The 12,434-nt window shown below is 43.1% G+C and overlaps 1 protein-coding gene across 2 annotated transcripts in view; it reads left to right on the top strand.

The window, feature by feature from the left end:
* The window catches only part of TIMM44 (translocase of inner mitochondrial membrane 44), a 109,371-nt gene extending 97,675 nt beyond the window's left edge, over positions 1–11,696 (top strand). For both annotated transcript variants that reach the window (XM_080382558.1, XM_080382559.1), the window contains exons 10-13: positions 1,337–1,387; positions 3,330–3,419; positions 7,203–7,313; positions 11,007–11,696. In XM_080382558.1, coding sequence (XP_080238684.1) covers positions 1,337–1,387; positions 3,330–3,419; positions 7,203–7,313; positions 11,007–11,126 — 372 coding nt within the window. In that variant the 3' untranslated portion in view covers positions 11,127–11,696. The remainder of the gene's footprint in view (positions 1–1,336; positions 1,388–3,329; positions 3,420–7,202; positions 7,314–11,006) is intronic.
* The last annotated feature ends 738 nt before the right edge of the window (positions 11,697–12,434 follow it).

Raw genomic sequence — 12,434 nt, 5'->3', positions numbered from 1 at the left:
AACTGAAGTAGGTGAATGAACAGTACTGGGCAAATGGTGATATCAAATATTGATAAGGGAAAGAATTTGGTGCGTACGTACTTGCTGGATTCTAAATGATCTGTGACTGCTTGTGGAGAAAACCAGGTCATGACAAATGGTTCAGTGAAAATATTTCTGGCGCTAGTCAAGGCAGTATGTGGAACTTAATGTTTTTAAAGACTGAAGTATAAAAGCCACTCAGAGGATAGCACTGATGAAGGATGTGACTTCCAGTATAAATGGATATAGTTCCTCTCACTGTAGCAGTATGTCAGAAAAAAAGAGAGTGAAAGTAGGGCATTTGAAGTACAGCAGAAATTGTTTTGAGAGATTTGTGTGAGGGAAAACTGAGGCTTGAAGAGATGAACAGATGCTAAGAAAGAGCAAATTGTTATTTTCTCATCCTATGATACAGTGAGTAGTCATATCTCAAATTCATACGTGCTAATACACATGTAGAAATATTTATTATATGCTTAGTCATGAGGTAGCATTATAGGATGAATAAAATTAATTTGATTCTTACAGATACAAACATCCAAACTGATGTGTAGTTAGGTGTTGACCCTGCTGTCTTTCTAGTGACTGACTTGTGTATCAGATGTGTGGCTGGAACTGGAATGTCAACAGTGAAATAAAGCAGACCTGTCACAGCGAATCTGCTTCTCCTAATGGTGCCATATCACTAAAGCAAGCTGCAAAGAACGGGCTCCTGACTCTCAGAGGATCAGTTTTTCACAGGAGAGGTTTTTTCAAACTGTAGGCAGCCAGCTTACAGATGCAGTCAAGTATGAAGATTTATAGGCATTATATTGAAAAATGCCCCACCACATATAAGTAACTTTATTTTGAAATCTGCTAGATTCCCAGCGTCCTCACTGCCTTGTTACGAATTCCAGGTGTTTATTGCACAGTGTTTGAAAAGTAAACCTTTTCATGAGTTGCACTGTGATTCTTCTGTTCATTCTGTGCCCTGAATTTTTCACAGTAGACCTACTTCTCGTTTGTGCTCCTGCTTCTGTTAGATCCCACCTCCCAGGGTTTCTGGGTAGCGTGCATTCCGCTGACTTTTTGGACAGGAAGGTTTAAGATAGTTTTTATCTTAATTATGGAAAGGTTTTTGTGCATCTGGCTTGGTATGTGTGTACTTATAGAAGTTCTTATTGCTGTTCCTCTTTGAAGCTCCTATCCTTCTTCAGAGTTCCGCAAGATGTAGGATTTAAAGTAGTTTGCTGCTGAAAGCACTGATCATTTCGACTCTTTGATACAGGAGGTGTTTTAAAATGTTCCTATTTTATTTGATTTTCTCTTTTAGGCTATGATGTCTGGAGAGCTTGATATCCTCAAAGATTGGTGCTATGAAGCGGTAAGTAAAGCTGCTAAAAATGTCTGAAAAGATTATGATTCTCCCTTGTAAGCAGGTGTGTTGTGCCTTCCTGGCTTGCAAGCTGTCCAGCTCTTGGATCTGTGATGCTGCTTACCTGCTTTGCCCAGCTGCTTCCCCGTGTAAGCAGTTCATACTGTAAAACACTAATGCAGTCAAGTGTACATGCTGGACTTCTGGAATAGTCTGGATATGAGAGCGCTGTTTAGAGACGGTGAATCGAGAGCTAAACTCAGACTAGTCTAACTAGCTCCAGTTCTGCACTGCCCTTCTTGATTTGGATGGGCTTTAACAGAGCCTGCATCCCAGATATGGGGTGAGAAGGTGCAGAGACATTTGAGCTGACCCAAAAAGGTGATGCTTTTCTGCTTACAGAGTCAAGTTATCCTGGAGCTACTATACAAACACAACTCCACTGCAGTGTCCCAGCAAATAATTCTGGCAGGCTGAAGTTTTTCTGAAATTGCAGCATAGATGATCTACAGTCTGGATAACCTCGCTGCCGAAAAATGAATTTTGTTTTGCGATACAAAAACTGGTTTTGTTTTTGTACCAGGATGGATTTTCAGTATTGGATCCACTTCTTGAAACAGTGAATATGAATTGGTTGCAATTCAGTGATTGTATTATTGTCTGCTTAACTTAGTGAAAGCAGCTCCTTTCCTGACAATGTAGATGGATGCTTGTTCTGGTCTTCGCTCTGCTCCACAATAATTGTGTTGGGGGCAATGCAGAGCCGTATTCTGTTTCTGAAGAATATGATTGTTGAAAGTGAACGTTCTCCTTCCTGATCACCACCACCAGAGGGCTGGAAATTTTTTGTATTTAATTTTTTGTGATTAACATCTTTGTAACAATATTGCAGTATGTAAGAGGAAGATATTTAAAGCAGTCTGAATGTAAAGGAAATTCTTTATTGGTTCAAGCAACCTTTGAAATGATACCATAGAATTCCTCTCAAGTCTCCAGAGGAAAGCAGTAGATTTGCTTCAGTTGAGAAGACAAAAAGCAAACTCTTCTAAGACAGCTGTAGTTATAAATTAAGCTCATAAGTCAAGAATCATCTGTCAAATCAGGCAAGGGAGGAAATGGGAGTCCTATTAATGAGAATTCGGGAGAGAAAGGCTCTTGAACAGAATCATACCACAAGTGTTAAGTTTGTGATACTGGTCACTAAGGTGTTGGAATACAAACCAGGAAGGCAAAAGCGTGCTGGCAGGTGTACCAACCGAGCTGCAGGTTGCTACCAGCCCACTGACTGAGATGTAGTTCGTGGTTCATAGAGCTGTCTCTGCCTACTGCCCTCAGAATCCCTGATCTGTGACTCCAGCTTCACTCTAGTGACTTTGCCAGTAACTTCTGTAGGATATTTGCATTTAAACGCTTGTGATGAAGGTTGAAAATCTGTGGTGGGGAGGTAGGTAGGGACTACTTTCTGTTTCTTTGGTACCTGCCAAGAACATGGGCGATAATGCTGAAAGCAAGTAGAAATTCACTGTCCCCAACATCAGTTCTCGTTGCATAAGTAATGAAGCATATGTGCCTGTGCCTAAAAGGAGCCAGGAAATGCTGGTCTGCCTCCAGGGTCTGGCTGCGTATTAGGAAAGTAGCTTACTTCCCAGACTGTTTCTCCTTGTCTGCTGTCAAATCAGAATCGTAAGTGCCTTGACTATCAGGTGCACTTGGTGTACATGCTTAGTTGTGATTGATGGGTCTCCTGTTCTGGCCAGGGGAGATGGGATTTTTAGTGAGTATTTGGTTATGTGAATCCCAGAGCGTTTGATGCAGCTGTTTGATACCTTGCAAGACACGTGCATTGTATTTGCAAAAAACTGACTTTTTTTCGGTGGTTCTCTCTGAGCAGAAAATCCCTTTTTTGTTGTGACAGAACAAATGTGTAACGCAAGTTTGTTGCTTCATTTAGACTTACAGTCAGCTTGCTCATCCAATCCAGCAAGCCAAAGCCATGGGTCTCCAGTTCCACTCCAGGATTCTTGACATTGACAACATTGATGTGAGTGTCCTTTTCTATATTTCACCTTGGGGGATGAATTAGAAACTCATTACCTGAAGAGGCCTTTTCTTCTTTGCTCTGACTGCTGGGTTTTTTTGCCTCCTGCTACTCTGCTATTTGCCGTTTTTGCTAACGGAGGAACAGATCGCTGCTGGAAGGTAGAGCTCATGGGACAGATTTGCTACTGTGTGATCAAGCCTAAGTTGCAGCATTGTGGTTTCTCTCCTCTCTGTCAGGGCACCTTGGTCTTAATCGCCAACATATAGATTGAGAAAGGCTAATAATAAAGACGAATAGCACTAACCCAGTGCTTTTGTGACGGGCTCTGTTGGTGCTTACTCGGGATGATAATGCACAGTACTTCTGTGACTCAAGGCTGTGCCATGCAGGAGCGGCTGTTAGAGAGACTAAACTGCTGTTCTGGGTGGCTCTTGATGAGCGGGGAGGGAACGGCTGTGAGCAGAGCCGTTGCCTCCTTAGGAGCAGAGTTGGTGGCTGGGGACTTGGGCCAAATGTCTGCACAGTCGTAATGCTCTCCGTGTTCCTCTTTATTGAGGAGCCAGAGGTGTTCCTGTTCTACTTAGCAGTAAGTCTACAGTAGTACTTTCATTTAATTAATTCTTTAGTGTCATTTTACTGGCCTCTAAGTTTTCTTTCAGATCTTTCTTTCCTGTGATGGCAAAAGAATATCAAAGCAATTACTGCCTTCAGTCAGCCCGTTCATATCCCATAACCAGCTCTGCCTCAATGGGAGTGTGCAGGAGGAGGAGGGGAACAGGGCAGCTGTACACTAATGCTTTAAAACACATGTGGAAATAGTCTGAAGTCAGATCAGCTGTTTGTCATCAAAGGTGCTAACTTGAAGGCAGCAACATTCAGTACACGTTTCTCTTGGAACCAAGTATTATGGTATACTTGTCCGATACACTGCAGCTGTGCAGTATTGTACTCAATAAAATTATAAGCTGGATCCATTCAGGCAATTACCATAAAGCCAACCTCAGGGTCATTCCTGCAGGAACAGTGAACACAGTTTGAGCTATTTGATAGGGGTCTAAACCCAGTGGTGATCTGGTCCAAGGTAAGGAAGTGGAGGACTGGAAGCTTTCAGGTAGAGGTGGAAATGGAGCACGGTGATAAAAGGATGCTGTTCAGAAAGTGAGAACTGTTCCAGATGGTGTTGGGGTGTATTAGCTGGCCAGATGTATCTTACCTGCGGTTGCACCCCTGCAAGACAAGAAGTCAGAAAGAATTCAGCAACCATCATGGGAAACCAGGAGAACAAAATCTGATGCTGTTGGTGGTTTGCTGAAAGGAGGGCTGCTGATGGTGAATTTTCTCTTATCAGCTGCCCTGTGCAGGGGTGTCTCTTTTTGTGCCCACATCATTAAAAAACTGGAGTGGGTGCAGGAGAGCTCCAAAAACGTGTGAGGAAATGCCCTACAGCAAGAGACTTCATTTGACCTGTTTGGCCTTACAAAAGAACAGTGGGAAATGACTTGATTAATGACCATGTACCTTTAGCAAGGAGCTGAAGATTGTCTACAGGGCATCTCCTAACACAAAAGGCTCGTGTCTGGCCCTCTTTCTAGGACTGTTTGTTTGCCTTTTGGTCTTGATAGGCTTCTCATTTTCTCTCATCCACCTGGGTTCAGAGGAAGCTATTCCTTCCTCTTTGGTAACTCGCAGTGTTAACTGCAAGCATGTGCCAAACAAGCAGGAAAACTTCTGCAGCATCTGTAATTCTCCTGATTATCTTCAGCAATTAATAATGTGGTCTAACACAATTAAGGCTATGGAAGCAGTAAACATGATTGCTTTTTTCTAAGCCTCCTACTTAAGGTGTTTCTGTATGGTTAGTGTTTAGGAGGCTTGTATGCTAGGTAACTTTTTCCTCTAGAGGTGCTAAATAGCATAGAGCCATGCACAGATTCTGAGTGATGGCTGGAAAGACATTTCATTATTAGTTTTAGATGCTTGTATTTTTGCATGAAATTTCTCAATAAAATTATAGCTGGAAAAGGATTGATATGAAACATAAATGAGTGCAGTTCTTGTTATGCTGTCTGTAGTGTGAGCAAGGGGGATAAAGGGTGTGTTGTGTGTTTAAATTTTTAAATACGTTTCCCTAGTGGAGATTTATGGCAGTATGTTGAGTGATCTCATCCAGAAAAACAATTCAGTGAGTTTGAAAAAACCCCAGCGTTTAGAAGATTTAAGGGAGTTCACATGCTGCAAAGTTGGCAGCATTAAAATTAAAATCAAGTCTTTCAAATATCAGCACCTGCACACATGTTCCAGGTACTTGCTTTAGCACTCTGCTTCACTAGACAACTACTGCCTGTAAATTTAATGGAATTTTGAATCCTTGATATTTCTTAGGACTATTTATTTGGCTGCCTAAATGTAGTTTTAAGTATGTGACTTGTGAAATGGGGTTTCTGAACTGAGTGTGGGAGGAGTGATATAAATACTGTCTTGATCATAGAGGGGGTTTTGGCATCCTAGTACTAAAATACAAAGCAATACCAGTATGGAAGCCATGGTACCTAGAAGGGGGACAGCCTAGTCAGTGATATGCTCTTCCTCCTCCTTGAAACCCACGTGCAAATTCATGTTGTCAAATTATTAATGCCAAATGGTGTCATATAAAATGTCTGTCTTGGAAACTGGTCTGACAGAGAGCTGTGAGATCTGGGTTTCGATACTTGGGTGGCAGGTGTTTGTGCATTGCTGAGTCAGTCAGGCCGGTTCCAGGAGCGCAGTGTGGATGGGGCTGGTGTGAGTTACTGCAGAGCCAGGGAGCCCAGTCGCTTGGATTAAGCAAAGGAGCGTTGCAGTAGGGCTGAGTTTTCCTCAGGGGAGAGTAAAACATAAATATGTATCTATATATATATATGCCTTTGTGAACTGCGGCACGGTCTTGTAACTGTCTTGTGATACGTTCTTTATTATGTGATAAAATGCAATGGGTTTGAAGCAGCCTCTCATATACAAGAGGATAATAACGCTACCTGCAGTTTGAGGTACTGTGATTACATTTTTGGGTGACATAGCCAGTAACTCCAGAGTTACTAAAGAGCAAGATACTCTAGCATACTGCATTCCCACAAAAGCAGCAGAAAGAGGGCTGTATTTTTTTAGGAGCACAGCTTTGGGAAACAAAATTAATTCTTCATTACTCTTTGCGTTTCAATTAATAAGTTCTTTATGCATTTAATTATAATATGATAAATAATGATAAATAAGGAGTGACCTTAGACTAGAGAAAAAAATCCCGTCAAACAAAAGGTTATCACCTTTGATGTCTTTCTGTTACTTAGTTATTTTTGTCTAATTCGGTATGACTTCATGTCGAAGATTCATTTAAAAGCAAGAGAAAAAACTTCAGTTGATGTACTTTCTTCAGAAAATGTCATTTTTTTAAGAGCAGGGTTTCTTTTATTTTGGTTTCTAATTTGGAAATAATGGGACAGAGCTTGTTCATGTTTCCAATTTTTTTTTTTTTTTTTGGATTTGGAAAAAATTATGAAACATTTCAGAACGATTTTGGGAAAGCTTTTAAGTACAGGGAAAGTTTTTTGGGAAAATGCTTTGCAATAACGTCTGCAGCATCTGTATTAAGAGAGCATCTATAACCTGATTAAAATAACTAGATTCAGCTCTGGGAGAAGATGGGATTGTTAGCCATGTCAAACCATAGCGATTCTGTTAAATGCTTGATTTTTTTACATTAATCTGCAGAAATCATTTGTTTTCTAATGGAATTGTCTTCCATTGCAGCTGGCTATGGGGAAGATGATGGAGCAGGGACCAGTGCTAATCATCACTTTTCAGGCTCAGGTCGTGATGGTAATTAAGAACCAGAAAGGAGAAGTGGTGGAAGGCGATCCAGTAAGTAACGCTCATCGGCTTTGTACGGTTTCCCTGGGTCCCCTGCTTGTCATCTCGGTTGTTAGGGATTCATCTAGGTTCATGTAAAGCAGCGGGTGTCTGCACGTAGGACATTGACCGGTATGAATAATACTGCATCTTGTGGGTGAGATCTTTGGTGCAGCTCAGTGTGGGCTGTTTATTCTTGTCAGACTTTTGAAGTGTTACCACTCATTAATTGAGAGTTACCATATATGAGGGGAGTCTGCAACCATCTAGAAGGGATGGAGAAAGGGTTATTTTAAATTCACAGCAAGGAGAGTAGCTAGAGCTTTCCCTTTGGGTTGCTGGTGTGCCTGGCCAGCATACTCCCTGCCTGCAGTTTTTGCCTGCAAGTGCTGCTCCTTTGGCACACTCTGGGACAGAATCGAGCTGTCCTGCTGTAGAGTAAAGCTCCATCACACAGCTTCCACCTGATCCTGTTCTTACTCTTTCTTTTTCCTCCCTATTCCTGTCATAAAGAGCACTGTAAGAACAGAGCACAAAGATGCTTGGCAAACAGGGTGGGAGCTGAGGTTCAATCATTTGCAGGAGACTGGGAAAATCACCAAGATAAGTTTTTGGCTACTGCCTCACTACACTGGTACAAAATATCTTACAGCACTGCAAGCCTTCACTTCCACAAAACTCTCCCGTATCCAGTTGGATGAGATGCTGTATATGGTACAGGCTTCTGATGGGAACCTCTGACCCAGGGTGGTTTGTGGAGTGGCTGCTGCGCAGCAGATCTCTGGCATCTCTGTGGATTGTGGTTTAGCTTTTAGCACTGCAAGTCCAGCCCGCCTGTTCTGCTGTGAGCGGTGCTAAACTGAGCCTGTCAGACGAAACCACAGAACATGCCTGTTTCCAGAGCTAATGATGCAGCAGGCTCGAGGGGCCCGTGCGTTTTCTGGAATACCTTTGTTCTCCAAGTGGCTCGCTATCCAGACAGCTCCGGCTTGCATTGTGTCTGTGCAATGTTTAAGTAGCTTAATGATACATAATGGGGGCATTGTGAGATGCCTGGAGCTCGCAGTTTCTAGCATATTTCCATTAGAATTAATACATGCATTTAATAAATATTGGCTTTTTGCAACCATTCTCTTTAGTCCAGGCTGTAAGTTTACAAAAAAGGAGACTAATTTTAATGATGGGGCCCATCTGGACTGATTTACAACCCGTCACATCGACTGCAGGGGAGGAAAAGCTGATACAGTGATTTCTTGCATTAAATTACTGCATTCCTAGAAGATAGATATTGATGTGATAATTATTGAACAGGATATCAAAGTCTGTTTGCTGTCTGATTTCTCTGGAGCAGCAATAAATCAAGGAGATGCATTAAAATTCTCCAGTGGAAACAAAACTTCAGCTTTAATCAAATGTCAGATGCAGGCTGGCTGGTAACTATGATTTGGTGTTAACTGCTGAGCTGCTCCTGCGGAGTATTGAACAAATGACGTTCTAGGGAGAAGGAGCCTTGAATTGTAAACTTTCTAAATAGAAATCATATGCTTGTAATTGCTGCAGTATTGTACGTAGTTGCAATTGTTCGGGTTGCCACTGCTGTGCTGCAGGCTCACCCCCAGTGAGATGTGGGGAGACCAGGCAGCCTGTGACAGGGTTGGACCAGGTGTTGCGGTAGTTAATGCAGGGGATCCCCATGGAGCACCACAAAATCAGTCTGGGAAAATGAGGCCTTAGACAACCCGTTGAGCAATGCTGTGAAGCCGAGGGAATCTTTTTAAAATTAGGTCCTGAAGGACTGCAAGACAGGATGCTGTTTGTCTGTCATAGCAGACTGTGGGATGAAAGGACAAATTTTTGCCTGGCATGCATGGCCATGATAGAAATCTGCCTTTGGGAGTCCACACATGTTTGCTGTCCCACTTTCTGTGAATATATGCAGCAGCACACACTGTACATTGAGGATTAAGATGTACCCTATTAATAAAAGCACCAGATCAGAAAACCAGAAATCTCTCTGCTTGGGAAACATGTAATTTTTATGTTTCATCACGTCTCGTTTCCAGGAAGAAAGCTGTGCTACTTGTTCAGTACTGCATGCTGCAAGATCACTAGCAACTCCAAGCTTATCTGCTGTTCAGCCCTTCAGAAATCATGTTCAAGAACATAAACTTTTCCAGATGTAGCAGAGCTTTGATGCTGAAGTGTATGATGAAATTGCCTTTCATACACAATCTTATTAAATGGACTTTGAAAATCACGAGTCACGAAAATCATACAAATTAACATTCCACTGGCAATGTTAAATCAGTTAAGTTACCCACTTCATCCTGAGCTTATACTTAGTGTTTTATTCTCAGGAAAGATCCTGTGGCTGGTACATCAACAGCCTGTCTCGAGCAGGCAAAAGTTTTGTTGTATTTTTTGTCTTGTCCCCTCTGCTATTCCTCCTGACATATCCCAAAGGTCCATATGACTCAAGTTTTCAATCACTTTTAACAATTCAGAGCAGAGCTGAAGCAAGTTAGTCTTCTGAAACACCGAGCAAGAAAAAAAACGACTTTATGATATGTGATATTTCTAAAGGATTAGTTTTCTAACGACTGGTCTGGTACAGAAAGTCTCCCCTCTCACATTTGTGTACCTAAATTATAACCTATAAAGATTCACACATTCTATCAAAAATGTAGTAGTTAACTACACATCTGGGAGCTGAGCCAATGCACAGTCTGATCCCTCAGTGATACTTCCTTATCAGAGGGAAATATTCTCCATGGTTAATGGTTAAATGATAAAATCAAAATAACCTTTGATTTGCAGAGTGGATCTGTGCCACGCTGGGGCTCCTGGCAGCCCAGTCGTCTGGGCAGTGCCACTCTCTCCTGGGAGAGGCAGAGACTTTTATCACAGGTAGCTGCAGTGACTCTTCAGGGAGCTGTTTTCATAAGACCGTGAGTGATGGCCTCAGGATGTGCCGAGTTAAGGCTTTCATCCTTATTCACTTACTATGAATAAAACTGCTGGCATTCTCATTACATGCATCAAGGATGGAAAAGTTTATAGTTGTGTTTCAGCCCCCATATGGCGGAAGCAGTCTGCACAGCAAAGACTTGATTGCAGAATTAGTGTCTGTCTGTGGTTAACACTGTGGCTGGACTTGGCATGATCATTGATAAATGTTGGGCTTTTTCACTCTCTGTCTCTTCTCAGACCTGGTGATGCTGATTTCTGGTTAATTTGAGCTGCTCAAAGTGATACAGCTGTGGGGAGGGGATGCGGCTCACAGGCTGATGTGGGAGAGGCAGTTGCAGCTGCAGGGAAGAGCCTAGGCTTGACTGAAGGTTAGAGAGAGCAGTACAGCCTGGCGGCCAAACCAGTTTGAAACCAGGAATTTATATTTAAAAATAAAGTCAAATTTTATCCAGCTTGGCAGTGATACCAGTAATGTATGTCAGCCAGAGAGATTGGAAATCCTAATTCTGTTTTTGGGAATCACAAGTTTATCTGTTCCTGACTGTGGTAAGTTTCTAACCACAATGCAGTAGATGTTGCTGGAGCCACCCTGATTTGGGACCTTTTGGGCTTAGAACCAGAGAGCAAAATCAAATGAGCAGTCTGTGGAGGAAGTGTGGAGCATGTCCCCACCAGCTCTGAGCTAGGAGGTCTGTGACCATCATGCAAGCTCTAACGACAGGATTTTCCTTCCAGGACAAGGTTCTGCGGATGCTGTACGTGTGGGCACTCTGCAGAGACCAGGATGAACTCAACCCGTACGCTGCCTGGAGGTTATTGGACATTTCCTCGTCAAGCACTGAGCAGGTTCTCTGAGAAGAATCGCACCCCAGAGCTTCCCGTACCTCTCTTGAAGCAGCACCATCTCTGAACTTGCACCAGTCTGCTCTGCGATGGGCTGTAGGGGAAGGAGGCTGGACTGGTTCCTTTGCAGAAGAACAGGCTATTCCGTGTGCCCTCATTATACCAATCCCTGTAATGAACTGGATGGTCTTGACATATCTGCCTTACGCTTTGCTGTGTGGTATGGCACTGTAAGGGTGTACGGTAGATTTCAACGTGAATGGTCTAAGACACTAGCAGCTGCTGTTGGCTTCTTTTTTAATTGTGGCAGAAGGAGGCTGGTTTGGGTCCTGTATGATTCCCAGTGCTTCCAGTGATGGATAGAGGTGGGTATCGGAGAGTGAGCTGTGACAGGTCTAGTTCCCATCTGCTGTCATCCTCTGACGGCCTCAAAGCATCCTTTAAAAGGTCTTACAGGTGCTTTTAAGGCACGTTGGTCTTGGCTAACATACATCTCTTGTACAAAGTTGCACCAATAAGCCTTCTGTTGCTGCAGTGTCTTGCACTTTACCAAACCAAATACAATCAAGACTTTGCACATGACTCTGTGTTGGTGTGGCGCGGAGTCAGGATGGAGGTGTTGGCATCATCAGGCAGGTTCTCGAGGTCGGTTGCAGGCGTGGAGTTTGCTGCCAGTGTTAATATTTATATATCCACAGCTTTGCAGGGGGAGTTTTGTTGTTTCTGGTGTTCTGCCCGTTGTGTCAGCTGGTACCACTAAAGAGCGCACAACTGCATTTCTCCATTGGATTAATCTGATGACGCGGAGGAGAGAGGCTGTAACTGGCTACGAGGGAGCAGGCAGAGTGCTGGAACAGCGGTCAGGAGTAGGGACAGACAGACAAACAACAAATGAGAAAATAAAATGCTATAACAGGTAGAACATCACCTCTTGTAGCTCAGGTATTTAATACATGAGAGGAGAAAAGAGGGTGCGGTTCACACACCTACTGCATAAAGTGGCTTTCTTCACCAGGCGGGCTCTACGCTGCGGGGGGGTGGTACGCCTGGCCTGGGGGGGGTCCCAGGTAGCCACTGGAAGATGCCAGAGGGTGAGCTGCTGGCACACTTACATAGATTTTAGGGTTTGGGGCATCTGTTGGAGGCTCAATCTGGGAGCTGTGATGTGGGTCGATTTGTCAACTGTCCCCTCTTAATGGAAAGTGAGATTGGGGGGAAAAAATTGATCGTGGAATAGGAAATCAAAGGACTGATCTGCTGCTGTGTTCTGCCTGTGCACAAAACAGGGTGATGCAGGACAGCACTTCCTTGACATTATGA

This window comes from Falco punctatus (assembly GCF_963210335.1).
Source record: "Falco punctatus genome assembly, chromosome: 4".
Classification (NCBI taxonomy): domain Eukaryota; kingdom Metazoa; phylum Chordata; class Aves; order Falconiformes; family Falconidae; genus Falco; species Falco punctatus.
This window is presented reverse-complemented; position numbering and strand designations above follow the sequence as displayed.